The following is a 23,372-nucleotide window of genomic DNA, read 5'->3' as shown; positions in this document are numbered from 1 at the left end:
CAGGCACTGTCCCAGGCTGCCCAGGGAGGTGGTGGAGTCCCCATCCCTGGAGGGGTCTGAGGGCTGTGGTGCTGAGGGCTGTGGTGCAGTGGCAGTGGCTCAGCAGCAGGGCTGGCTTGGTGGGCTCTAGGGGAGGGCTGGGCTGCATGAGCTCAGAGGGCTCTCCCAGCCTCAGCAGTTGAACTGTTCTGTGACTCTGTGATGTTGTTGTTGTGGCTCTGGTCAGAGTGGCAGAGTCTGTTGTGTGGTTTGGGCTGAAGCCTCCCCACTGCTTGGCGATGGATCAGTGGGGCAGGGGCTGTGGGGTTCCAGCAGCTCCCAAGGACCCCCCCCCCCGGTGCTGAAACACCAGCTGTGGTTTGCTCCTGCCTGGACCTGCTTCATTTGCAGCTTCATTTGCAGGCTCAGCAGAGGGGCAGCCCTTTCCCGTTCCGGAGTCCTTGCACCTGGAGCCGCAGTGGACGAGCAGCATCTCCTGCTCTCGGCGGCGCCCTCCTGTGCTTTGCTGGCTCAGCTGAGCTCGCCCGGGAGTGCTGGGAGCTGTGATGAGCACTGCAGGGCCGGGGGCTGCTGAGCTCTTTCTCACAGCTTTCTTTTGTTGTTGTTTGTTTGTTTCTGTGAATTGCAGATGACCAGGAACAAAATTATAACCACCTGATACTAGACAGTGCCACCCAGACACCTACACATGGTAAGAGACCCCGAATGACACACTGCTGTAACTTCCCTCTGCCAGCCAGTGCCCGCTGCTGGCCTGCAGGCGAGCTCAGTGCTGAGAGGGAGGCTGTGCTGGTGGGGGGCAGGAGGCATGGCCTGCACTAGCACTGAGCATGGAGCAGGGGTGTGCACAGAGCAGTGTGCCTCCCCTCACCATCTGACCTCCCAGCCCTCTGTGTCCCCGTGTCTGGCTGTCCCTCTCTCCCCTCCGTGCCAGCAAAGTGCTCTCAGCTTTAACCAGCTGGGGGTGGCCCTGCTGGCTGCAGGGGGCTGGGCTCTGCTGACCTCCCAGGGTCCCTTCCAACCCAGCCTGTGGGGCTGTGAAAACACAGCAAATGATGGCCAAAGACAAGTCCATCACAGCACCACAGAAGGGGTTGGAAGGGACCTTAAAGATCATCCAGTTTCACCCCCTGGCCATGGGCCTTGAGCCCCTCCAGGGAGGGCACATCCACAGCCTCCCTGGACGCCCTCGTGTCAGCCAGTGCTGCCTGTGTGTGTCTCTGAGCCAGGCTGGAAGGACAATGGGCATCAGGCTCCTGAGCTCTGTGGCCAGAGCTGCAGCTCACAGCTCAGCCCAAGCTGTCCAGCCGTACTTGTGTGGTCTGGCTGGGGTAGGCTGCTGCTGTCCCTCACCCACTGCATGATGTCTCTCTGGCTTCCGTAGTGCAGCACAGGCAAAGCCCTTGCAGAGATTCAGGCCTCCCCCTGCCCCCCTTCATAAACAGAGCTTCCTCTTCCCCAAGCACTCCCAGGGGCTGCTTTCACACCTGCCAAACCCTCTTTAACCTGTTGTGGAACCAGGCCATTGTCTGTGGGCCCAGGAACTTCAGAAACCCAGAGCACCTTCTGGGGTCTGTGGCCTGTGCCATGGACTAGCACTGACCTGCCCCAGTGGCCTCAGGAGATGTCTGGGGCAGCCTACCCCCACCTGGCCATGCCTCTAAAGGGTCAGGGCAGCCCTTCCAGAGCTCCTCCAAAGCTTCCCTTGGTTTGGTCTTTGTCCCCAAAGAGCTTCCTCTGTGTTCATGCCTCTCTGACAGGGCTCCAGCAAGCTCTGAGAGCCTGGATGGCCATTGCTCCCAGCCCTGCAGGTGGCTCAGCACATTTATTGTCACCTCTGACCCTCATAACCCTGGGGATGCCTCATGGCATCCTTTAGCCAGTTCTTGCTATTCAAAGGCACTCCTTTGGTTTCCCCTTCCTTTCCACCATCTCATCCCAGCCTGGAGATGTTTCTTCACTTCTTCCCTGGCCAGAAACCCTGCCCCTCTCTGCTCAGCCCTTCTGCCTCCTCTGGCTTAGCTCCCCCCTCCTCTTGATCTTCCTTGGCCCAGGCCAGCAGCTGAGTGGGCACACATCCCTCCCTGCACCTCAGCCAAATCAGCTGCAGCTTGCTGGTTGCACCCAAAAGCAGAGCACTCACTGCTGCCCAGGGCAGTGCTTCCCCCTGGCTGTGCCACCAACCAAACCTCAGCCCCAGCTCCTCTCTGCTTCCTTCCCTCTTCTGCTGCTACCTTGTCTTGGCCTTGTCGTTGTTCTCCCCTCCACCCTTTGCCTGTGATGAGCTCCTCCAGCATCTGCAGCTGGAACCTCCCTTCTGCTGGGGAGCCACAAGTGTTGGGGCAGTCTCACCCCTCCCACACTCCCTGCAGCCCTGGATCTGTCACCCTTTTGGTTCAGCCTTCTGTTTGTAATGCAGAAACTTCATCTTGATAACTACCCTGGACCTGGTTTATGGTGAGTTTTGTCTTCCAGTACAGAATTGGCCAAGCTGCTTTCCTGCAACAAAATGGCTTGGAGGACAAAGGCCTTGGGGAGGCTGGGGGGCAGGAGCTGGGCAGGAGCCAGCAATGGGCACTGGCAGCACAGGAGGCCAAGGGCAGCCTGGGCTGCAGCCAAAGCAGTGTGGCCAGAGCTGGAGAGAGAGGATCCTGCCCCTCTGCTCTGCTCTGGGCAGACCTCACCTGCAGGGCTGGGGCCAGCTGTGGGGCACCCAGCACAGGAGAGACCTGGAGCTGCTGGAGAGGCTCCAGAGGAGGGCACAGAGATGAGCAGAGGCTGCAGAGCCTCCCCTGTGGGGCCAGGCTGGGAGAGCTGGGGCTGTGCAGCCTGCAGAAGAGAAGGCTCCAGGGAGACCTCAGAGCAGCTGCCAGGACCTGAAGGGCTCCAGGAGAGCTGGGGAGGGACTCTGGCCAAGGGCTGGGAGTGCCAGGCTGAGGAACAATGGCTTTGAGCTGGGAGAGGAGAGGAGGAACAAATTCTTTACTGGACACAGCTGGCTCTGGGCTGCCAGGGCCCAGTGCTGGCTCCCTGGAACTTTGTCACCCACTGCCACCCCCATGGCCTTCTCCTCCAGGCTGTCCTTGAGCCACTCCTCACCCAGCCTGCATTTGTGCCTGGGACTGCCCTGGCCCAGGTGCAGGACCTTGTACTTTGACATGCAAAGGCACAAATGAAACAGGATGAGCAGAGGCTGTGCTGCAGGGGGCAGGAAGCCAGGGAAAGCCAGGCTGGGCCTTGGCTCTCTGGGCTGTTCAGCTTCCACTTCAGGTTCCTAGAGTAAAAAAACCAGACCCTGGCTTGGTGGTTGCCTGTCTTGTGTGGCCATGAGATCACTGATGTGATTACACTGAACTCCTCTGATGCAGGAAGGAATAGCTGCTAATTAGTGCTGGGATCTCATGTAATCTGTGCTGTCAGGCTGCTGGAACCTAATTAGCACAGAGCTGCTCACAGCACAGCTAACTGAGGGAGAAGAAAAGCTCCCTTTGCTCCCTGCCTGGTAGCACAGAGGGTTTGTGGAGGGGTAAACCTTGGAACCCCAGCATGGTGGGGCTGGAAGGGACCTCTGAAGGTCATCCAGTCCAACCCCCTGCTCAAGCACACAGCAGCTTGCCCAGGATCACAATGCCCAGGATCAGCTCTTCTGCAGGCTCTCAGCCCCAGGGCTCTCAGCCTTTGCTGCTCCCAGAGCTGCTCCAGGCCCCTCAGCAGCTCTGCAGCCTGCCCTGGACTCTCTCCAGCAGTTCCCTGTGCCTCTGGAGCTGGGGAGCCAGCACTGAAATGTTTTCCTGTTCTGTGTTTGGAAAACCTGGCATGTTGGGCAGAGGTCAAGAGGAGGCCACAAAGCTGGTTCAAGGACACCTCTGCTATGAGGGTGTTCAGCCTGGAGAAGTCTCCAGGGGGACCCTAGAGCTGCCTCCCAGGAAGGCTGCAGAGAGACTTCCTGAGGGTGTCTGGAGACAGGACAAGGGGAATCATAGACTCATAGGAAGGGAGCTCAAGGCTCATCCAGTCCCAGCCCCCTGCCATGGGCAGGGACACCTCACACCACAGCAGGTTGCTCACAGCCACCTCCAGCCTGGCTGCAAACACCTCCAGGCAGGAGGCTTCCACCACCTCCCTGGGCAGCCTGTGCCAGGCTCTCACCACCCTCCTGGGCAACAACTTCTTCCTCACAGCCAATCTCAATCTCCCCACTTCTAGTTTTGCTCCATCCCCCCCAGTCCTATCCCTCCCTGACACCCTCCAAAGTCCCTCCTCAGCTTGCCTGCAGCCCCCTGCAGATCCTGGAAGGCCACCAGAAGGTCTCCTGGGAGCCTTCTCCTCTCCAGCCTGCACAACCCCAACTCCCTCAGGCTGTGCTCACAGCAGAGCAGCTCCAGCCCTCTGCTCCTCCTCTGTCCTCCTCTGGACACCTTCCAGCCCCTCCAGATCCTTCCTGGCACAGAGGCTCCAGAGCTGGCCCCAGAGCTCCAGCTGTGGTCTCAGCAGAGTGGAGCAGAGGGGCAGAATCCCCTCCCTGCCCTGCTGGCCACACTTCTCTTGCTGCAGCCCAGGCTCTGCTTGGCTCTCTGGGCTGCAAGTGCTCCCTGCTGGCTCCTGCTGAGCTTCTCCTCCCCCAGCACCCCCAAGGCCTTTTCTTCAGGGCTGCTCTGCAGCCAGTCCCTGCCCAGCCTGGATCAGTGCCTGGGATTGCCCTGATTGTTTTGGAGCTGAGGCAGAGCAGGGTTAGAGTGGAGCTGAGGAAGAAGTTCCTCAGTAGGAGGCTGGTGAGGCTCTGGCACAGGCTGCCCAGGGAGGCTGTGGCTGCCTCCCACCTGGGGGTGTCCAAGGCCAGGCTGGATGAGGCCTTGAGCAACCTGAGCTAGCTGAGAGGTGTCCCTGCCCATGGCAGAGAGGTTGGAGGAGATGAGCTCTGAGGTCCCTTCCAGCCTAAACCCTTCTCCAAGTCGATGATTTTGTGTGGGAAAGGTGGAGCTGAGTGCTCTGGTGCTGGTTTCTAAATACAGCTCAGTTCTGCCAGTGAATTTCAGCTCAGCCCTTCAATGCCTGGCTGTATCCTGCTCAGCTCTCCAGTCTTTGTGCACACCAGGCACATGCAATTATTTTCCTATAAAACCATTCCAATGTGACTCAAAAGAAGGAGCTGGAGGCAGCGTGGCAGCAGCTGTAACTGAAATGTAGATTGACTGCCTGGGCTCAGAGGCTGTAAAGCTTAACACTTGATTTTGTCACTGCTGCTGCAATCTAATCTCATTCTATTTAGTGCATATTTAATTATGCTCCCCCAAAGAGTCAGGTAGAGCAGTTGTTACATCCACCCAGACAGGAAGCACAGCGCTGAAGGATGGAGCGAGCAGGGAGCGCTCAGCATCGCGTTCCTGGCAGCTCACAGCAGCTGCAGATCAGCTCTGAAAGCACAGCCCCTGGAAAACCACCAGGAGCAAGGAGTGGCTTCAGGAGCTTCATCTGGCCAAGTGCTTTTCCAGAGGAGATGGCAGGGTCTGCCCTGATGGAGGCAGACTCCATTTTAGAGCTGCAGTTGTGAACCTGAAACAGATTCCTATGGATGAGTTTGTGTTTACCCTCTCCGAACCTCTCCTCTCCGAACCTCTCCCAACCTCACCTCTCCTCTCCTCTCCTCTCCCAACCTCTCCTCTCCTCTCCCAACCTCTCCTCTCCTCTCCCAACCTCTCCTTTCCTCTCCTCTCCCAACCTCTCCTCTCCTCTCCTCTCCCAACCTCTCCTCTCCTCTCCTCTCCGAACCTCTCCCAACCTCTCCTCTCCTCTCCTCTCCTCTCCTCTCCTCTCCTCTCCTCTCCTCTCCTCTCCTCTCCTCTCCTCTCCTCTCCTCTCCTCTCCTCTCCTCTCCTCTCCTCTCCTCTCCTCTCCTCTCCTCTCCTCTCCTCTCCTCTCCTCTCCTCTCCTCTCCTCTCCTCTCCTCTCCTCTCCTCTCCTCTCCTCTCCTCTCCTCTCCTCTCCTCTCCTCTCCTCTCCTCTCCTCTCCTCTCCTCTCCTCTCCTCTCCTCTCCTCTCCTCTCCTCTCCTCTCCTCTCCTCTCCTCTCCTCTCCTCTCCTCTCCTCTCCTCTCCTCTCCTCTCCTCTCCTCTCCTCTCCCAACCTCTCCTCTCCTCTCCTCTCCCAACCTCTCCTCTCCTCTCCTCTCCCAACCTCTCCTCTCCTCTCCTCTCCTCTCCTCTCCTCTCCCAACCTCTCCCAACCTCTCCTCTCCCAACCTCTCCCAACCTCTCCTCTCCCAACCTCTCCCAACCTCTCCTCTCCCAACCTCTCCCAACCTCTCCTCTCCCAACCTCACCTCTCCTCTCCCAACCTCTCCTCTCCTCTCCTCTCCTCTCCCAACCTCTCCCAACCTCTCCTCTCCTCTCCCAACCTCTCCTCTCCCAACCTCTCCTCTCCCAACCTCTCCTCTCCTCTCCTCTCCTCTCCCAACCTCTCCTCTCCTCTCCTCTCTGAACCTCTCCTCTCTGAACCTCTCCTCTCTGAACCTCTCCTCTCCCCTCCTCTCCCAACCTCTCCTTCTTTCCCATATTGTTTCCACCTCCTCCCTTTCTCCTTCCCACCTCCTTTCCATCCTCCTCCCATCTCCTTCCCTGCTCCCCTCAGTTCTCAATCCAGGCCATCTCGCTTCCCACTCACTAACAAGGCTTTGGGGGATAAATTGCTGAAGTAATTCTCACATCAATTTTCTCACATCAGCCCAGAAGCTTCAGCTTGGGAGGATCCCAGCAGACATGGAAATGATTCCCCCTCCTGTCACATCTCCTCCAGCAATTTGTTGAGGGTTTTGTGCCTATTGTGTTTAAGATGCTGTTTACAAAATCATAACAATTAAGGGCTGTTGAAATGAGATTGATCCCCAGTAGAAATAGCTGTGAGGCAATGAGAAGGTAATCAGATCTCTAGAAGTGAACCTGCAGACCCAACAGCCAGATGTGAGCTGCTCTCCCTGCCGAGCAGCAGGGCTTCCAGGGAGGGGTGAGAGGGAGGCAGCAGCTGGCCTGACAGCGCTGGGCAAGGACAGGGCCAAAGCAAATTGCCTCGGGTTGCACCGTGGGATGCTGAGGTTGGGTATTAGGAAGCATTTCTTCCCCAACAGGATCATCAGGCAGAGAAAAAGGCTGCCCAGGGAGGTGGTGGAGTCCCCGTCCCTGGAGGGGTTTGGATGAGCTGGTTAGGAACGTCACAGATTGCAGCAGGCTGGAAGGGGCTCTCCAAGGTCATTTTGCTCAACCCCCCTGCAGCCAGCAGGGACTCCTCCAGCTAGAGCAGGCTGCTCAGGCCCCCACTCAACCACCTCCCTGGGCAGCCTGTGCCAGTGTCTCCCCAGCCTCCCTGTGCAGAACTCCCTCCTGAGCTCCAACCTGACTCTGCCCTGCTCCAGTTCCAAGCCATTGCCCCTGGGCCTATCCCCACAGCCCTTCTGCACAGTCCCTGCCCAGCTGCCTGCAGCTCCCCTGCAGGTCCTGGAAGGCTGCTCTGAGGTCTCCCTGGAGCCTTCTCTTCTCCAGGCTGAGCAGCCCCAACTCTCCCAGCCTGTCCCCACAGCAGAAGTCCTCCAGCCCTCTGATCATCCAGAGAGACCTTAGGGCAGCCTTCCAGTATCTGAAGGGGACCTAGAGAAAGGCTGGGGAGGGACTGCTCAGAAGGGCTGTGGGGATAGGACCAGAGGCAATGGTTTGGAACTGGAGCAGGGCAGAGTTAGGTTGGATCTCAGGGAGGGAGTTCTGCAGAGGGAGGCTGGGGAGACACTGGCACAGGCTGCCCAGGGAGGTGGTGGAGGCTCCATCCCTGCAGACATTGAAGCTCAGCCTGGCTGTGTCCCTGGGCAGCCTGCTCTGGCTGGAGCTGTCCCTGCTGCCTGCAGGGGGTAGGACAGGATATCCTTGGAGGGTCCCTTCCCAGCTGATGTCTGTGCTGTGTGATTCTCTGCAGCACTGAAGGACATCTTCTTGCCATGTGCTGCTGCACCTCCTGCTTTTGGCATCTTACCCCTTCAGATTGCTGCTCAGATCTCAGCCCTGCCAGCCCTAATCCTAGCACCATCCTGATGCACAGAGGCCTTTAATCACTGACTGAATTTGCAGTCCCACATCTCCAGCTCCTCTAAATGAGGGCAGCTATTCACTGGAGAGCTGCTGGTTTACACCACGGAGAATCTGACCTGGAAATGTAGAAACCTCTTTGAGATTCTTCCTGAGAGCTGCAAAGGACTATTAATAACAGTGTTTGTAGCAGGAGACAGAAGGGGTGTGAAAACACAGAGCCCTCCCTGCAAACACTGAGGAGCTGTGCTAGGATCTGAAACTCCAGGCTGTGAACATCAGTCCTGTGCCTGCTCTAACAGGATGTCAGCTCCAGCATGGCTCAGGAGGTGCTGAGCCTTGGCACAGCAGCCACTACCAGAGGAACGTGGGAAGGTCCTTTGGAAGAGCCTGCAGCAGAGCTGGGGAAGGCTTTGCTGTCAGAGCCTTCAAGTGGCTGAGCAGAAGGCAGTGCTGGGGGAGCTTTCTGCTTTGACAGAGGGCCCAAGCTCTGCTGAGCTGAAGCTGAGCAGCAGAAGGCTTGGTTGTAGCAGCTCCTCCTAGGTGACATTGTTTGCTTTCCCTGGGTGAATGCTTTAAAAGGCATCTGCTGAAATGTCTTGCAAAATTCACACAACATATGTGCAGGCTCAGAGCAAATATGGAGCACATCCCTGCTGCCTCCTGGGCTCCCTGCAAAACTTGCCCAGAAAGTCACTTCTGATTGTCTTGGCTGTCAGCTGCTGCTGTCCCTGCACATGAAGGGCTCTGCACCTTCTGTAAACAGACTTTGAAACACAAACTGCCTTCCAAGAACAGGGGCAGAGCAACACTGCAAGAAGGCCTCAGGTCTGATCCCCACACCACAAATCCCCAGTGTTAGACATCCTGAAGCAGCTTCTGAGCCCTGTGCCTGCAGGAAGCACCATGAGGCTCTCCTGCAGCCTCGAGGGACTCCTTCCCTTCCTAGGCTACCAAGCAGCTGGGCACAAGCATAAAGCAGAGGCTGAATCCATGTCCTGTCCACTCACACCAGCTGTAGCTGCAGAGAGGGAACCTAAGCACCCTCTGGGTGCCATAGCAAACACTGCCCTTAGCCTCTCCAGCACACAGGATGCAGCAGCACAAATGTTCCTCTGTGCCAAGGGCCAGGGCTGGGCTGGCCACCAGAGCAGTGCCAGAGGCTCTCCATGAAGCCTCTGCTTGCCAAAGGGAAGAGAAAGGGAAGCAGGGAGAGAGCCTGAGGGGGTGGGAAAGGAACTGACCCAGCTGGGGTGGAGAGAAGAACAATGCCAGGGGACAGAGACACAGAGACACAAAGCAGTGTGGAACCCAAGCCCTGAAGGCACCACTGGCACCACTGCTGCTGGGGGCAGGCACTGGGCAAGTCCCAGCCTGGACTCAGCAGCAGATGGGAACCAGATCCAGGAGCTGGGTTCTGGCAGTGGATTGAGGATCCCAGGGATGGGGATGGAAGGCAGAAGGGACAGAGTCCTGCTGGGCCAGCAGCCAGGGAAGAAGAGGCTTGGCCCTGGGGATCCCTCAGCTTGCTCCTGAGGATGCCATCCATGGGCTGCACTCCCCTGGGGGGCAGCTGAGGGTGCCCTGTGCTGTCTGCTCCTCCCCACAGGAGCCACCTCTGCCTTCCTGCCCCCAAGGTGTGGTACCAGCTGTGGCAGTGCCCTTGGTGTGCAGAGCTCTCTGCCAGTCTGCCCCTGGGCAGCACTTTCTCTTCTTTCTGTGCAAGAGCCAGGTCCAAGGGGAGCAGGGGAGCCTTGCTGAGCCTGCCCCATGTGTCCTTTGGCTTTCCCAGAAGCACCACAGGGTCTGAACTCACCCAGCAGTTCTGGGCCACCAAGCAGAAGAAATGCTGAGTGCTGCTCAGTGTCCAAGAGGGACAGAGCTGCAAAGGGAGAGCTTCCCCACAGAGCTGCCTGCTCCCTTCCTGCTCTCTGTGCCAGCTCCCTGCAGCCCAGGGAGTCTCTGGTGATGCCCTGCCATGGTGCCAGCCCTGCCAGTGGCTGGAGCAGCACAGCTCTCTGGTCAGAGCACTGAGCCCACAGATCTCAGTAGATGAGGCAATGCTGCAGAGCTGAGACCTCTCCTGCTGAATTCATCAGAGGCACACTGGCAGAATTTTAAGCTGCTTTAGGATCTGTGGCTGCTTTGAGGCTGCAGCACAGAGAATTTGTAACCCAAGAGAGATGCCACTGCTGGGCAATGTCCCCACTCTGCTGGGTGTGCTCTGAGCTGGGGGGCTTGGCTCCCTCCAGGTTCCCCTGCAAATCACTTTGCAGGTTGTGCCCAGAGTGCACAATGTGTCTGAGAGCTATCAGATGGAGTGGCTGCAGGGTGGTGCTGAGGGACATGGGGATGCATTCTGACTTTCAAAGGTAACCCCAGGGCACGTGATCCATCTTCCAGGGTCAGCTCCCACTGCTGCACTGGGATGAGTGGGAGTGCTGGGGAACAGAGCAGCAGACAAGCTCCAGCTCTGGGGTCCCCAATATAGGAAGGACCTGAAACTGTTGGAGCAGGTCCAGAGGAGGCCACCAAGATGAGCAGAGGCTGCAGAACCTTCCCTGTGGGGCCAGGCTGGGAGAGCTGGGGCTGTGCAGCCTGCAGAAGAGAAGCTCCAGGGAGACCTCAGAGCAGCTGCCAGGACCTGAAGGGCTCCAGGAGAGCTGGGGAGGGACTCTGGACAAGGGCTGGGAGTGCCAGGCTGAGGAACAATGGCTTTGAGCTGGGAGAGGGGAGACTGAGAGTGGAGAGGAGGAAGGAATTGTTGGCAGTGAGGGTGGGGAGAGCCTGGCACAGGCTGCCCAGGCAGGCTGTGGCTGTGCCCTGCCTGGAGGTGTTCCAGGCCAGGCTGGATGAGGCCCTGAGCAAGCTGTGCTGGTGGGAGGGGTCCCTGCCCAGGGCAGGGGGCTGGAGCTGGCTGAGCTTGGAGGTCCCTTCCAGCCCAAGCCCTCTATGACTCTGTGCTGTAGGAGTGAAGACCACTAAGCAAACTCTGCTGAGCTGGTCCCAGCACATCAGTCACAGGAGCTGCTTCTCCTTACCGGAGCCTCCCATCCTCTGCTCCTGCCCTCAAACTCCATTATGCAAAAGACATCTGGGATTAGCTTTGGTCCTTTCACCTGATCCCTGAGTGTGCTGAAGGCTGGGCAGTGGATTTCAAGGTGACTTCTCATTTGCCAGAATCATGACAGTGTGTGGCTGAGTGACTGGAAGGGCAAAGCAGGAGAGGAGATGTCCTCATTCTGCCCAAGCCCCTCAGCTAAGCGTGTGGCACTTAATTTCACACACCTCATGCAAGCAGACAACTAATGCTCCTCCCTGGCACTGAACACAGATCCCAGCCTTATGCCTGGGCTGCTTTCAGCATGTCCAAGCCTCCATGCAAATGGAGATTAGACACAGGTTGTGGCTGGGAGATCTGCAAAGAGACATTGCCCCAGGGCCCTGCCGCACGCAGGGAGCTGGGAGTGGGGACAGAGTTTCACTGCTGATAGAGTCTCTGTTTGCTGGATAACATCTAATCAATTGTTTCCAGTGCCCTGATGGGTGTGATGCAGTTCCTAATCCTGCAGTCAGTCTATTAGACATGGATGGAAGTCATCAGCAAGAAAATGATGTTCTCAGAGAGATGACACATTGGCTGTATGCTCACTTGGGGCTATGTTCTTTTCACCAGGCAATAACCTCACTCCAGGAGTGCAGAGATGAACATCAGCAACAGGGAAGAGCAGTTTATTAACCAAGATGGTTATTGCACTGTGCAGAGGAAATCTGCTCCACTGCTAAGTTTCTATAGGGAACTGATTTGTAATGTCCCAGAAGTGGGAGCAAAGTGGTGCTCTGGCAGGGAGCTGGAAGCTCCTTACCTGTGGGGTGGAGTTTTGGTTGCTGAACACAGAGGACAGGCTGGGAGAGCTGGGGCTGTGCAGCCTGCAGAAGAGAAGGCTCCAGGGACACCTCAGAGCAGCTGCCAGGACCTGAAGGGCTCCAGGAGAGCTGGGGAGGGACTCTGGACAAGGGCTGGGAGTGCCAGGATGAGGAACAATGGCTTTGAGCTGGGAGAGGGGAGACTGAGAGTGGAGAGGAGGAAGAAATTGTTGGCAGTGAGGGTGGGGAGAGCCTGGCACAGGCTGCCCAGGGAGGCTGTGGCTGTGCCCTGCCTGGAGGTGTTCCAGGCCAGGCTGGATGAGGCCCTGAGCAAGCTGTGCTGGTGGGAGGGGTCCCTGCCCAGGGCAGGGGCTGGGGCTGGCTGATCTCTGAGGTCCCTTTCAGCCCAACCCATTCTATGTTTCTGTACTTGTACAGAGTAAGCCCCAGAGCCTCTCTGCCCTGTCCCTGGGGGTGGGGAGAGCACAGCTTGCAGGGCTGAGGGCGCTGATGCTGCCTGAGCTCGGGCAGGCCGCTGTGGGGTCACTGCACAGCACCATGCCGCAGCTCTCCACAGCAGTGAGGGGACTGACAGCCCCCCAGCCCCACTGCCTGCTGTGAGCAGAGCTGGCTGCTGCAGCTGCTTTCCAGGCAGCAGTTTGCTTCTCTCCACAGTCGCTGTGGACAAGGAGCCAAAGCCACAGGGTCCCTTCCTCGCCGCTCTGCCGCCGCCAGCTTGAACCACCTCCAACAGCCTGCCCCAGCAGCCGGCTCAGCACCTGCTGGAGCCCGGCCCCGGCTCTCAGCTGGTTTGCTGCACACTGTGGACCTGAGTCTCTCTGTTGTCTTCCCTCTGCAGACAAACCTCGGACGAACAACATCCTCACCTCCGCCACCGAGCCCTACGACCTGTCCTTCTCCCGCTCCTTCCAGAACCTCTCGCACCTGCCCCCCTCCTACGAGTCTGCTGTCAAGACAAACCCAAGTAAATATTCTTCTCTGAAGAGGCTAAGTAGGTGTCAGCTCCTTTCATTTTCTTTGTACCTCACTGGCTTGCAGGCCGTGGTGGGCAGGGCGCTCGGGCGATGGCCTCGGCGGCTGCGCTGCCCACGTCGCCTCCGCAGTAATGACTCCCCCGGCTGTCGCTCCCCACCGAGGGACAGCACAGGGACAGAGTCACCTCATTACTGCTGGAGCACATGTGGTGCCTGCTTACTGACCTCCTTGCTCTGCTGCCTCCCTCTACCTGCCTGCTCTCTGCTCCTGAGGGAGCCACCTGAGAGTCCTTGTCCTTCCTGCTGGGGCTGGGACAAGCCCAGCTGGCTGCCTCACCCCAGCTGAGCTCTCAGCATTCCCAGGGCAGCTGTTGCACCACCCACAGGGGAGCTGGAAGCAGATGCCAAGCAGGCCAAGGGGAAGCTGCTGAAATCGTTGGCAGCATCTATCCTGCCTTGAGCAGAGATGTGGTCTGCTGTGTTCCATACTGTGCCTGTCTGGAGCTGGTCCTGCCCTGTGTTGTGCACTCCGATGTCTCAGCATGCTGCTCGCTGCTCTGCTCAGGCCAGTCAGGCTCTGCTGAGGCCAGTCAGGCTCTGCTCAGGCCAGTCAGGCTCTGCTCAGACCAGTCAGGCTCTGCTGAGGCCAGTCAGGCTCTGCTGAGGCCAGTCAGGCTCTGCTCAGGCCAGTCAGGCTCTGCTCAGGCCAGTCAGGCTCTGCTCAGGCCAGTCAGGCTCTGCTCAGACCAGTCAGGCTCTGCTCAGGCCAGTCAGGCTCTGCTCAGGCCAGTCAGGCTTTGCTCAGGCCAATCAGGCTCTGCTCAGACCAGTCAGGCTCTGCTCAGGCCAGTCAGGCTCTGCTCAGGCCAATCAGGCTTTGCTCAGACCAGTCAGGCTCTGCTCAGGCCAATCAGGCTCTGCTCAGACCAGTCAGGCTCTGCTCAGGCCAGTCAGGCTCTGCTCAGGCCAGTCAGGCTCTGCTCAGGCCAGTCAGGCTTTGCTCAGGCCAGTCAGGCTCTGCTCAGGCCAATCAGGCTCTGCTCAGACCAGTCAGGCTTTGCTCAGGCCAGTCAGGCTCTGCTCAGGCCAGTCAGGCTCTGCTCAGGCCAGTCAGGCTTTGCTCAGGCCAATCAGGCTCTGCTCAGACCAGTCAGGCTCTGCTCAGGCCAGTCAGGCTCTGCTCAGTCCAGTCAGGCTCTGCTCAGGCCAGTCAGGCTTTGCTCAGGCCAGTCAGGCTTTGCTCAGGCCAATCAGGCTCTGCTCAGACCAGTCAGGCTCTGCTCAGGCCAGTCAGGCTCTGCTCAGGCCAGTCAGGCTCTGCTCAGGCCAGTCAGGCTTTGCTCAGGCCAGTCAGGCTTTGCTCAGGCCAATCAGGCTCTGCTCAGACCAGTCAGGCTCTGCTCAGGCCAGTTAGGCTCTGCTCTTTCTGCCTGTTGTGTTGCACTGTTCTTCCAGCCTTCCTGTAATGCTCCTGATGGCAAAGCCTTCAGCTCTGGTGGGGTGATGATGATGAGCTCAGTGCTGTCTGTGTGGGCAGAAGCTCTCTCCACACTGCCTCTGGGTTTGTGGCTTCCCTGTCTGCATGAGTGGAATCATAGAATTGTTTTGGGTGGAAGAGGCTTTTCAGATTGAGTCCAACCTTCAGCCTAAGATACCAAGGCCACTAAACCATGGCCCAAAGTGTCCTGTGTTTTCTGGGTGTACCCACCCTGCCTCACCTAGAGCAATAACTTAGGTGTTTATCCTTGGTGGAAGGTAGGGGATAATCAAAGGATCAATAATGAGGAGGAGCAGATCCTGCCTCCTTAATGCCTATAGACTCTGCATTCCTAAGCCAGCCAGCTGAACAGGACACAGCACCACAGTGTTAAGGAAGCCCTTGGACTGTCCATCAGCAATGTCTGCAGAAGATTTTTTCACCAGAGAGAGTGGAAGGGAAATGTAGCCCACACAAATCTCAGCACTGCTTGGCACTGCAGCCTGGGACTTGATCTGGGTGTTCAACACTGAGGAAACTCCCTCTGATGTGCTTGAGAGGAGCCTGTGCTTAGCCAGGAGATCAACAAGGCCAAGTGCCAGGTCCTGCCTGCACTTGGGTCACAACAGCCCCAAGCAATGCTACAGGCTTGGGGCAGTGTGGCTGGAACCTCCCCTGGCACAGCTTGAGGCCATTTCCTCTGGTCCTGTCCCTTGCTGCATGTGAGAAGAGCCCAGCCCCCACCTGGCTGCAGCCTCCTCTCAGGAGCTGCAGAGAGCAATGAGGTCTCCCTCAGCCTCCTCTGCTCCAGGCTCAACTCCCCCAGCTCCCTCAGCTGCTCCTCCCCAGCCCTGTTCTCCAGACCCTTCCCCAGCTCTGTTGCCCTTCTCTGGCTCCAGCCCTCCCTGCTCCAGCCCTCAATGTCCTTCTTGGAGTGAGAGGCCCAAACTGAAGCCGGTCCAGGAGCACCATCTCTGCCCTGCTCCTGCTGGCCATGGCATTGCTGATCCAGCCCAGGCTGCCTGTGGCCTTCTTGGCCACCTGGGCACTGCTGGCTGATGTTCACCTGGCTCTGACTCAGATCCCTCTCTGCCAAGCTATTTTCCAGCCTGGAGCATTCATGGGGTTACTGTGACCCAAGAGCAGGACCTGGCACTTGGCCTTTTAGAATGCCATCCCCCTGGCCTTGGCCCACTGCCCCAGCTGCCTCTGCAGAGCCTCCTTCCTTCCATCTGATCAATGCCTGCCTGACAAAATGGGTGCAAAAAACCAGCTCCTGCTGAAGCCAGGGCAGGTGAAGCACTCAGAGACTCCCCAGTGTTCCAGGAGCTGCCAAAGGAAGAAAGGCAGAGCCAAAACCAATTAAAAGAAAAATTGCCAAATGTTGTTCAGAAAAAAAGCTAATTTTCAGTACTTCTACTCCAAGTCATAGAACTCTTGAGGCTGGAAGAGAGCTTGGAGGTGCTGAAGTCCAACGCCTCCCCCAGAGCTCACCAAGCCACCTCTGCTGCTCAGCCACTGCCACTGCACCACAGCCCTCAGCACCACAGCCCTCAGCACCACAGCCACACAGCTCTGAGACCCCTCCAGGGCTGGGGACTCCACCACCTCCCTGTGCAGCCTGGGACAGTGCCTGAGAGCCCTTGCTGGGAAGGAATTTCTCTTCATGTCCAACCCAAATGTCTGAGGGCCTTGAGTGAAGCCTGGGCAGGGAGAGGCTGCCTTGAAGAGAGAGCCCTTGCCCCAGTCAGTGCCCAGCACTTTCCTCCTGTCTGCTCATCCATTTTGGCCTTTTGCAGTCCCCTCAGGGCAGGTTGTTGAACGTGCTAGCAGATCCCTGAGGGGAAGCATATTGGGTTGCAGTTTCATCTTGGCTAAATGAGAAATGTCAGCTGTCAGGGGAGCAGCCCTGAGTGATGCAGGGGAGCAGCCCTGAGTGATGCAGGGGAGCAGCTCCACAGCCTCCCCAGCCCACAGAGCTGCTGCTGCCCGAGGGGGAGCCGACTCCGGCTGGGGGGGCTCAGGTCCTGGGGGCATCCTGATTTCAGTAAACTACTCAGCTAGTTGTCCACAGCTCAGCCCCAGCCCCTGCTGCCTCCGGCGTGCAGCGCCTGCCGCTGTGTCCCTGGCAGTGTGTTCCCTGGTGCCAGGCTGTGGTCACAGAGCTGGGCGGCAGAGCGCTCGGCCTCTCCCCCCCGGCAGCCTTCTCCATGGCTGCTTCAGCAGCACTCAGGAGCTGCCACCACCTTTCAGAGGCACCACCCTCTGAAATGTCTGTCTGGAGCCTGCTTCAGCCAGCTTGTTGGTCACGGGAAGCTGCTGCTCCAGCCCTTGGAGCTGGGGATGTGAGCTCTGCCCCCGCCTGGAAGCGTTCCTGGAGTGGCTGTGCCAACCTGGCTGCAAAGCTCCCAGGAGCTGCTTTAGCTGCTGCTGGCAATTACCACAGCCAGGTGTGAGCATCCAAGCACAGCTCCATTTGGGATGTTCTATGCTTTAATTACATCTATTTAGAGGCACTTGGGCAAATCCAGTGGCACTTCTCTCATCCAGAAGAGAGGCCAAGTGCCAGATTGCTAATTGCTAAGCTCCTCTTCTGCACCCAGCCTCCAGCAGCATTATCAAGCCTCTGCACACCAAGTGTGGGCAAGACTACCTGGGGCCATGCTATGGAATGGAAATGGCTGAAATTCCAGTGTGGAATTGCACCAGTTTTTCTCAAGGTTCCTAGAAGGTGATTTTAAAGGCAAGAGTTTGAGGCAAGCAGAGCTGCTGCACTGTGTCCAAAGAAGGACAAGCAAGCTGGGGAAGGGTCTGGAGAACAGGGCTGGGGAGGAGCAGCTGAGGGAGCTGGGGGTGCTCAGCCTGGAGAGGAGGAGGCTGAGGGAGACCTCATTGCTCTCTGCAGCTCCCTGAGAGGAGGCTGGAGCCAGGTGGGGGCTGGGATCTGCTCCCTAGGCTCAGATGAGAGAAGGAGAGGAATTGGCCTGAAACTGTGCCAGGGGAGGATGAGGTTGGAGAGGAAGAAAAATGTGTTTGCTGCCTGACCTCACTGCTCTCTGCAGCTCCCTGAGAGGAGGATGGAGGGAGCCTGGTGTTGGCCTCTTCTCCCAGGTGACTAATGACAGGGCAAGAGAAATGGCCTGAAATTGTGGCAGGGGAGGCTGAGGTTAGAGAGGAGGAGAAATGTCTCTGCTTCCAGAGCGGTCAGGGCCTGGCAGAGGCTGCCCAGGGAGGTGGTGGAGTCCCCATGCCTGGAGGTGTTGCAGCAAGCTGTGGCCATGGCTCCTGGGGCCAGGGTTTGGTGGCCATGGTGGGGCTGGGTGAGTTTCAGAGAATTCTTTGATTGAAAGAAGACTTTACTGCTCCAACATACACCCTGGAGAGCCAACCCCAGCAGCAGCATGATGCCAGCATGGGAGAGCTCTGGGGAGTCCTCACCCCTTGGCAGTGTGCAGGCTGTCAAGAAGAGGCACCAGCAGAGGTGCCAACAGGCCACACACCTCAGCACAGGCACTCAGCCTCTACTCTGGGGTGTTGAGACAGAGGGATCAGCCATCCTTCCCCCACATCCTCTGTGTTATGTGGACTGTTCACAGGACCATGAGGAGCAGAATCCAGGGAGCACTGAAGAGAGCTGAAAGTGTAGGAAAGAAGATGGAGAAATTAGAGTGAGATGCACCTGGGTCAGGGCAGTCCTTGGTACTAGTCTGGGCTTAGGGCTGAGGAGACTGAGAGCAGCCCTGCAGGGAAGGCCTTGGGGGTGCTGGGGGGGAGGAGCTGGGCAGGAGCCAGCAATGGGCACTGGCAGCACAGGAGGCCAAGGGCAGCCTGGGCTGCAGCCAAAGCAGTGTGGCCAGAGCTGGAGAGAGAGGATCCTTCCCCTCTGCTCTGCTCTGGGCAGACCTCACCTGCAGGGCTGGGGCCAGCTGTGGGGCAACCAGCACAGGAGAGACCTGGAGCTGCTGGAGAGGCTCCAGAGGAGGCCACAAAAATGATCAGATGCTGCAGAACCTCCCCTGTGGGGCCAGGCTGAGAGAGGTGGGACTGTTCAGCCTGGAGAAGAGAAGGCTCCAGGGAGACCTCAGAGCAGCCTGCCAGTACCTGAAGGGGCTCCAGGAGAGCTGGGGAGGGACTGCTCAGTTGGGCTGTGGGGATAGGACCAGGAACAATGGTTTGGAACTGGAGCAGAGCAGAGTTAGTTTGGACATTTAGGAGGAAGTTCTGCACAATGAGGGTGGGAAGACACTGGAAACTCTGCCCAGGGAGGTGGTTGAGGCTCCAGCCCTGGAGCCATTCAAAACCAGGTTGGTTGTGGCCTTGAACAGCCTGCTGCAGGTGGAAGTTTCCCTGCTGAGTGCAGGGGGGTTGGCTAAGATGACCTTGCAGTGTCCCTTCCAACCTGATGCCGCCTGTGTTTCTGTGAGGTCATCCAGCACAGGATGCTGCAGCACTCCAAGGTCTGGCTGAAGGCCTTAAGGCTCCAATGTGCAACTGCTGTCCTGTGAGCAAGCTTCTGGGCCGCTGTCAGCACTCATCATGGAGCAGAATGCATTGGTGTTTCCCTGGAGAGCACTCTGCCTGCTGGGACACCCAGCCAAGTGTCGGCATGCCTCTGCCCATGTGGCACATAGAACCTGTGGGTTTATGTCTGTGTCAGAGCAAAGAGGAAATTTCCACACCATCTTTATCTGCTGGGGCTGCTGAATGCCTGCAGAGCATTGGATGTGCAACCTCACTCACACTGTGACTGCCCACACTGTCTTGCAGCAGAGTTTTGCTCTTTTTAGCACTCAAACATCCTCAGAAACTCCATGCATGAGAAATTTTCATCTTCCACCATCTGATACTTTCTCCTCTTATATCACCTACTACCACATGAAATCCTGGAGCTGAGGAGATAGTGGTCTTCAGTGCCTGAAGAGGCTCCAGGGGAGCTGGGGAGGGACTCTGGACAAGGGCTGGGAGTGCCAGGCTGAGGAACAATGGCTTTGAGCTGGGAGAGGGGAGACTGAGAGTGGAGAGGAGGAAGAAATTGTTGGCAGTGAGGCTGGGGAGAGCCTGGCACAGGCTGCCCAGGGAGGCTGTGGCTGTGCCCTGCCTGGAGGTGTTCCAGGCCAGGCTGGATGAGGCCCTGAGCAAGCTGTGCTGGTGGGAGGGGTCCCTGCCCAGGGCAGGGGGCTGGGGCTGGATGCTCTCTGAGGTCCCTTCCAACCCAACCCATGCTGTGATGCTGTGAGCTGATCTCTCTAGCAATAGCTCTGTCAGGAAGCAGCCAGCACTTGTGCTGAGCTCTTGCACAGCTGATGGGTCGGCTGAGGTCCCTTCCAACCCATCCCACCCCACTGTGTGATTCTGTGTAAGAAGAGTGCCTGCTGGGTATTTGGATGGATCTCACTCTTGTGTCTCCTGAGTGGCCAGAAAGTATGGGAGATGCTTTTGCACACCCCAGGAAAACCTCAGACAAGGAAGTGAGGAGGAAAGCTCAGACAGGTGGTCAGAGCTGAGCATTAAACGTGCCTCCATCCTTGCTCCAGGGAGGCCATTTCTCCCCACTTCTCTCCTTCTGGTAAGGGACTTCACACCTCTGCAGCCTCAGGCACATGGTGACAGCTCACAAACTGCTCTGGGCCTGAAGCCCAAGGCCTGCTGGGGCTCCTCCCAGCTGGAGGATCAGGTGGATTCCCCAGAAACTTCTTGTGTGTCTGCTGGGCTTTTACAAACAGCTGGAAGCCCTGGGGGCTCTTTTGCCAAGGACAGGTTGGGTGAAGGAGTTGATGCCAGCTGCTGTGGCAGGGGACAGCTGCAGTAGCAAATCAGCACTGAGCTGCAGGCATTCATCTGAAAGCCAGAAGCAGGAGGGGAGGTGGGGGTGGGGGTGGGGATGCATGGGGGGCCGTGGGGGGGGGTAGGGTTGGTGCACTGAGTTTCTGAGCAACAAAGATGTGATTTAAGACACACAAGAAGCAAACTAAGCAACAAATGTTCTGAGGGATACATTTGATTATCACAGAATCCCAGCATGGTAGGGACTGGAAGGGACCTCTGGAGATCATCCAGTCCAACCCCCTCCTACAGCAGGGACACCCAGGGCAGCTCACACAGGAACACAGCCACACCAGGAGACTCCACAGCCTCTCAGGGCAGCCTGCTCCAGCCCTCCAGCACCCTCACCACAAACAACTTTCTCCTCCTGCTCAGATCCAACCTCCTGGCTGTCAGTCTGTGCCCACTGCCCCTTGTGCTGGCCCTGGGCAGCATTGTGAGAGGCACTGCTGTCCTGGCCCCTTCCTGACACCTACCCTTCAGATATTTACAGACATTAATAAGGTGCCCTCTGAGGACAGGAATGAGTGTGGGCTTCTTTCAGTGGGGAACCTGCTCCAGCTCACCCTCCCTGGGCTGTCTCTCCGAGTCTCTTGTGAGGGTGATGTGTGATGGCTTCTCCCTGGCGTGCTGAGTGCGCCAAGGTCAGGACGTGACAGCACGTGGAGCCTGTTGTGCCATGCTGTGAGCTCTGAGCGCTGCCCAGGGTCCTGTCTGCCTCAGTCCTCACTGCCTGTGTCCGCTATCAGCCCGTGGCGACACAGGCCTGGGGTCTGTCTGAGGCGGATGGGTGCACAGCCATCTCCAGCTGCCGGTGGACGGTGCCCCGGGGCTCCGCAGGCGGATGGGTGCACAGCCATCTCCCGCTGCCGGTGGACGGTGCCCCGGGGCTCCGCAGGCGGATGGGTGCACAGCCATCTCCCGCTGCCGGTGGACGGTGCCCCGGGGCTCCGCAGGCGGATGGGTGCACAGCCATCTCCCGCTGCCGGCGGACGGTGCCCCGGGGCTCCGCAGGCGGATGGGTGCACAGCCATCTCCCGCTGCCGGCGGACGGTGCCCCGGGGCTCCGCAGGCGGATGGGTGCACAGCCATCTCCCGCTGCCGGCGGACGGTGCCCCGGGGCTCCGCAGGCGGATGGGTGCACAGCCATCTCCCGCTGCCGGTGGACGGTGCCCCGGGGCTCCGCAGGCGGATGGGTGCACAGCCATCTCCCGCTGCCGGTGGACGGTGCCCCGGGGGTCCGCAGGCGGCTGCCGCAAGGCTGCGCGCTGCCCGCGGCCTCTCCTCCGCCCGTGGGACAGCTCTGCCCTGGCTAACCGTCTGCTTCCCTCCCCGCAGCTGACAAAGAGGCTGACGAATACTACATGAGGAGGAGGCACCTGCCCGACCTGGCGGCCCGGGGCACGCTGCCCATCAACGTGATCAAGCTGTCTCAGCAGGGCACCCCGCGGGAGCGGCCGCGGCGCCCCATCCGCGCCATGTCTCAGGACCGGGTGCTGTCCCCGGAGCGGCTGCTGCCCGAGGACTTCAGCCTGTCCTACGAGCGCGTCCTGTCCGACGAGCAGCTGCTGTCGGCCGAGCGCCTGCACTCGCAGGACCCGCTGCTGTCCCCGGAGCGCTCCGCCTACCCCGAGCAGTCCCTGGCGCGGGCGCTGTCCCACACGGACGTCTTCGTCTCCACGCCCGTCCTGGATCGCTACCGGATGGCCAAACTGCAGCCCCATCCCAGTGCCTCTAATAACTTGTACAACACCCTGGGCATGACCCCCACCTCCGCCAAGCGCCAGGCCTTCGCCTCCCGGCGCCACAACACCGTGGAGCAGCTGCACTACATCCCCGGCCACCACCACCACTACCGCACGGCCAGCAAAACCGAGGTGACGGTTTGACGGCGCCCCCTGCCTCCCGCGGACTCCCCACGGGCCGGGGGGGCCGCAGCACCCCCTCCCGCGGCAGCCTTACAGGCCCCGACGACCTCTGGTAACTCAGCGTCTGGAAGGACTCCTCTGGCAGCCCCCCCGCGGCGGCGTTGTTAAAGCCTCCCCTTCGTCCAGGGACGAGAGAAGGACTCGAGCAAGCGAGCAGACGGTAGTGAGGGACAGTGGAGGATGTTCCCCTGACCTGCATCAGTTTCTGTCAAAGAAAGCCATAGTAGTAGATGGCTCCTTCCAAGGGCTCAGCTGCATCATCTCACCCTTTCTGTGAACTCAGAACTCCTCAGCTGCTACAAGCAGAAGCAGTCTCATGCAGCCCAAGACAGGGAGAAGGAAAGGCAGCAGCCCACCCTGGTGGGAAGGGGCCTTGTTCTCTCTCCTCCTGCCAGCCTTCACCTTTGGCCTTTCTGTAGCAAGTAGCTAAGCTTCTGGCTGCTGGAGCTCGCTTCCAGACCACCTGATACCAGCCAGCACCCACACATCTCTTCTTCTTCATCCTTGGAGCAAATTCAGGGGCAGACTTTCCTTGGGGACTGGCAGATCAAGGGCCAAGAACAACCTGGCTGAGAAATGAAGTTTTAGTTTCTATCAAATATACTGATAAGATACCAATATCCTAGTGCCTACAAACCGCCTGCTCAGTGTAGGAAGTAGTGGGGTTGATGTGATCAATAAGCACAACTGCGCTGAAACGCTTGTTAGAGCCTTTTCTCCACTCATCCTGCTACCCTGGTGTCTCCCACATGTAAATAGGAAGGGGGAGCAGGGTTCTCTTCCTCCAGCTTCTTGCCACTGCTGGACCTACAGCATCAGAACTGGTTCAGCTCTGCTCTGCTGGCCTGTGCTGGGGAGCTCCTGGCTCCACCGAGCCCCCCAGCAAGGCAAAGCAAGGCTGGCACACCTTTCCCCAAGCCTGGCACACCTTGCCCCAAGCCTGGCACACCTTGCCCCATGCCTGGCACACCTTGCCCCAAGCCTGGCACACCTTGCCCCAAGCCTGGAGCTCAGAGAACTGTGGAACTGTTGAGGTTGGAAGAGACCTTTGAGATCATCCAGCCCAGCCCCTCACCCAGAGCTCACTGCTGCCAAGCTGCCCCCACATCCCTCAGCTCCACACCCACTCCTCTTTGAAACCCCCCCAAGGGATGGGGACTCCACCATCTCTCTGGGAGGTGAATTCCTCCCAAGTCTGTTTCCCTGGCAGCATTTC

At 58.5% G+C, this 23,372-nt stretch overlaps 1 protein-coding gene across 1 annotated transcript in view; it reads left to right on the top strand.

Annotated features, from left to right (window-relative positions):
- The window catches only part of LOC128898249 (protein shisa-6-like), a 32,687-nt gene extending 9,580 nt beyond the window's left edge, over positions 1-23,107 (top strand). Inside the window, exons 2-3 of the mRNA XM_054171116.1 lie at positions 12,793-12,918; positions 21,567-23,107. Coding sequence (XP_054027091.1) covers positions 12,793-12,918; positions 21,567-22,117 — 677 coding nt within the window. The 3' untranslated portion in view covers positions 22,118-23,107. The remainder of the gene's footprint in view (positions 1-12,792; positions 12,919-21,566) is intronic.
- Positions 23,108-23,372: the final 265 nt, after the last annotated feature.

This window comes from Dryobates pubescens, chromosome 20 (genome assembly GCF_014839835.1).
Source record: "Dryobates pubescens isolate bDryPub1 chromosome 20, bDryPub1.pri, whole genome shotgun sequence".
Taxonomy (NCBI): domain Eukaryota; kingdom Metazoa; phylum Chordata; class Aves; order Piciformes; family Picidae; genus Dryobates; species Dryobates pubescens.
This window is presented reverse-complemented; position numbering and strand designations above follow the sequence as displayed.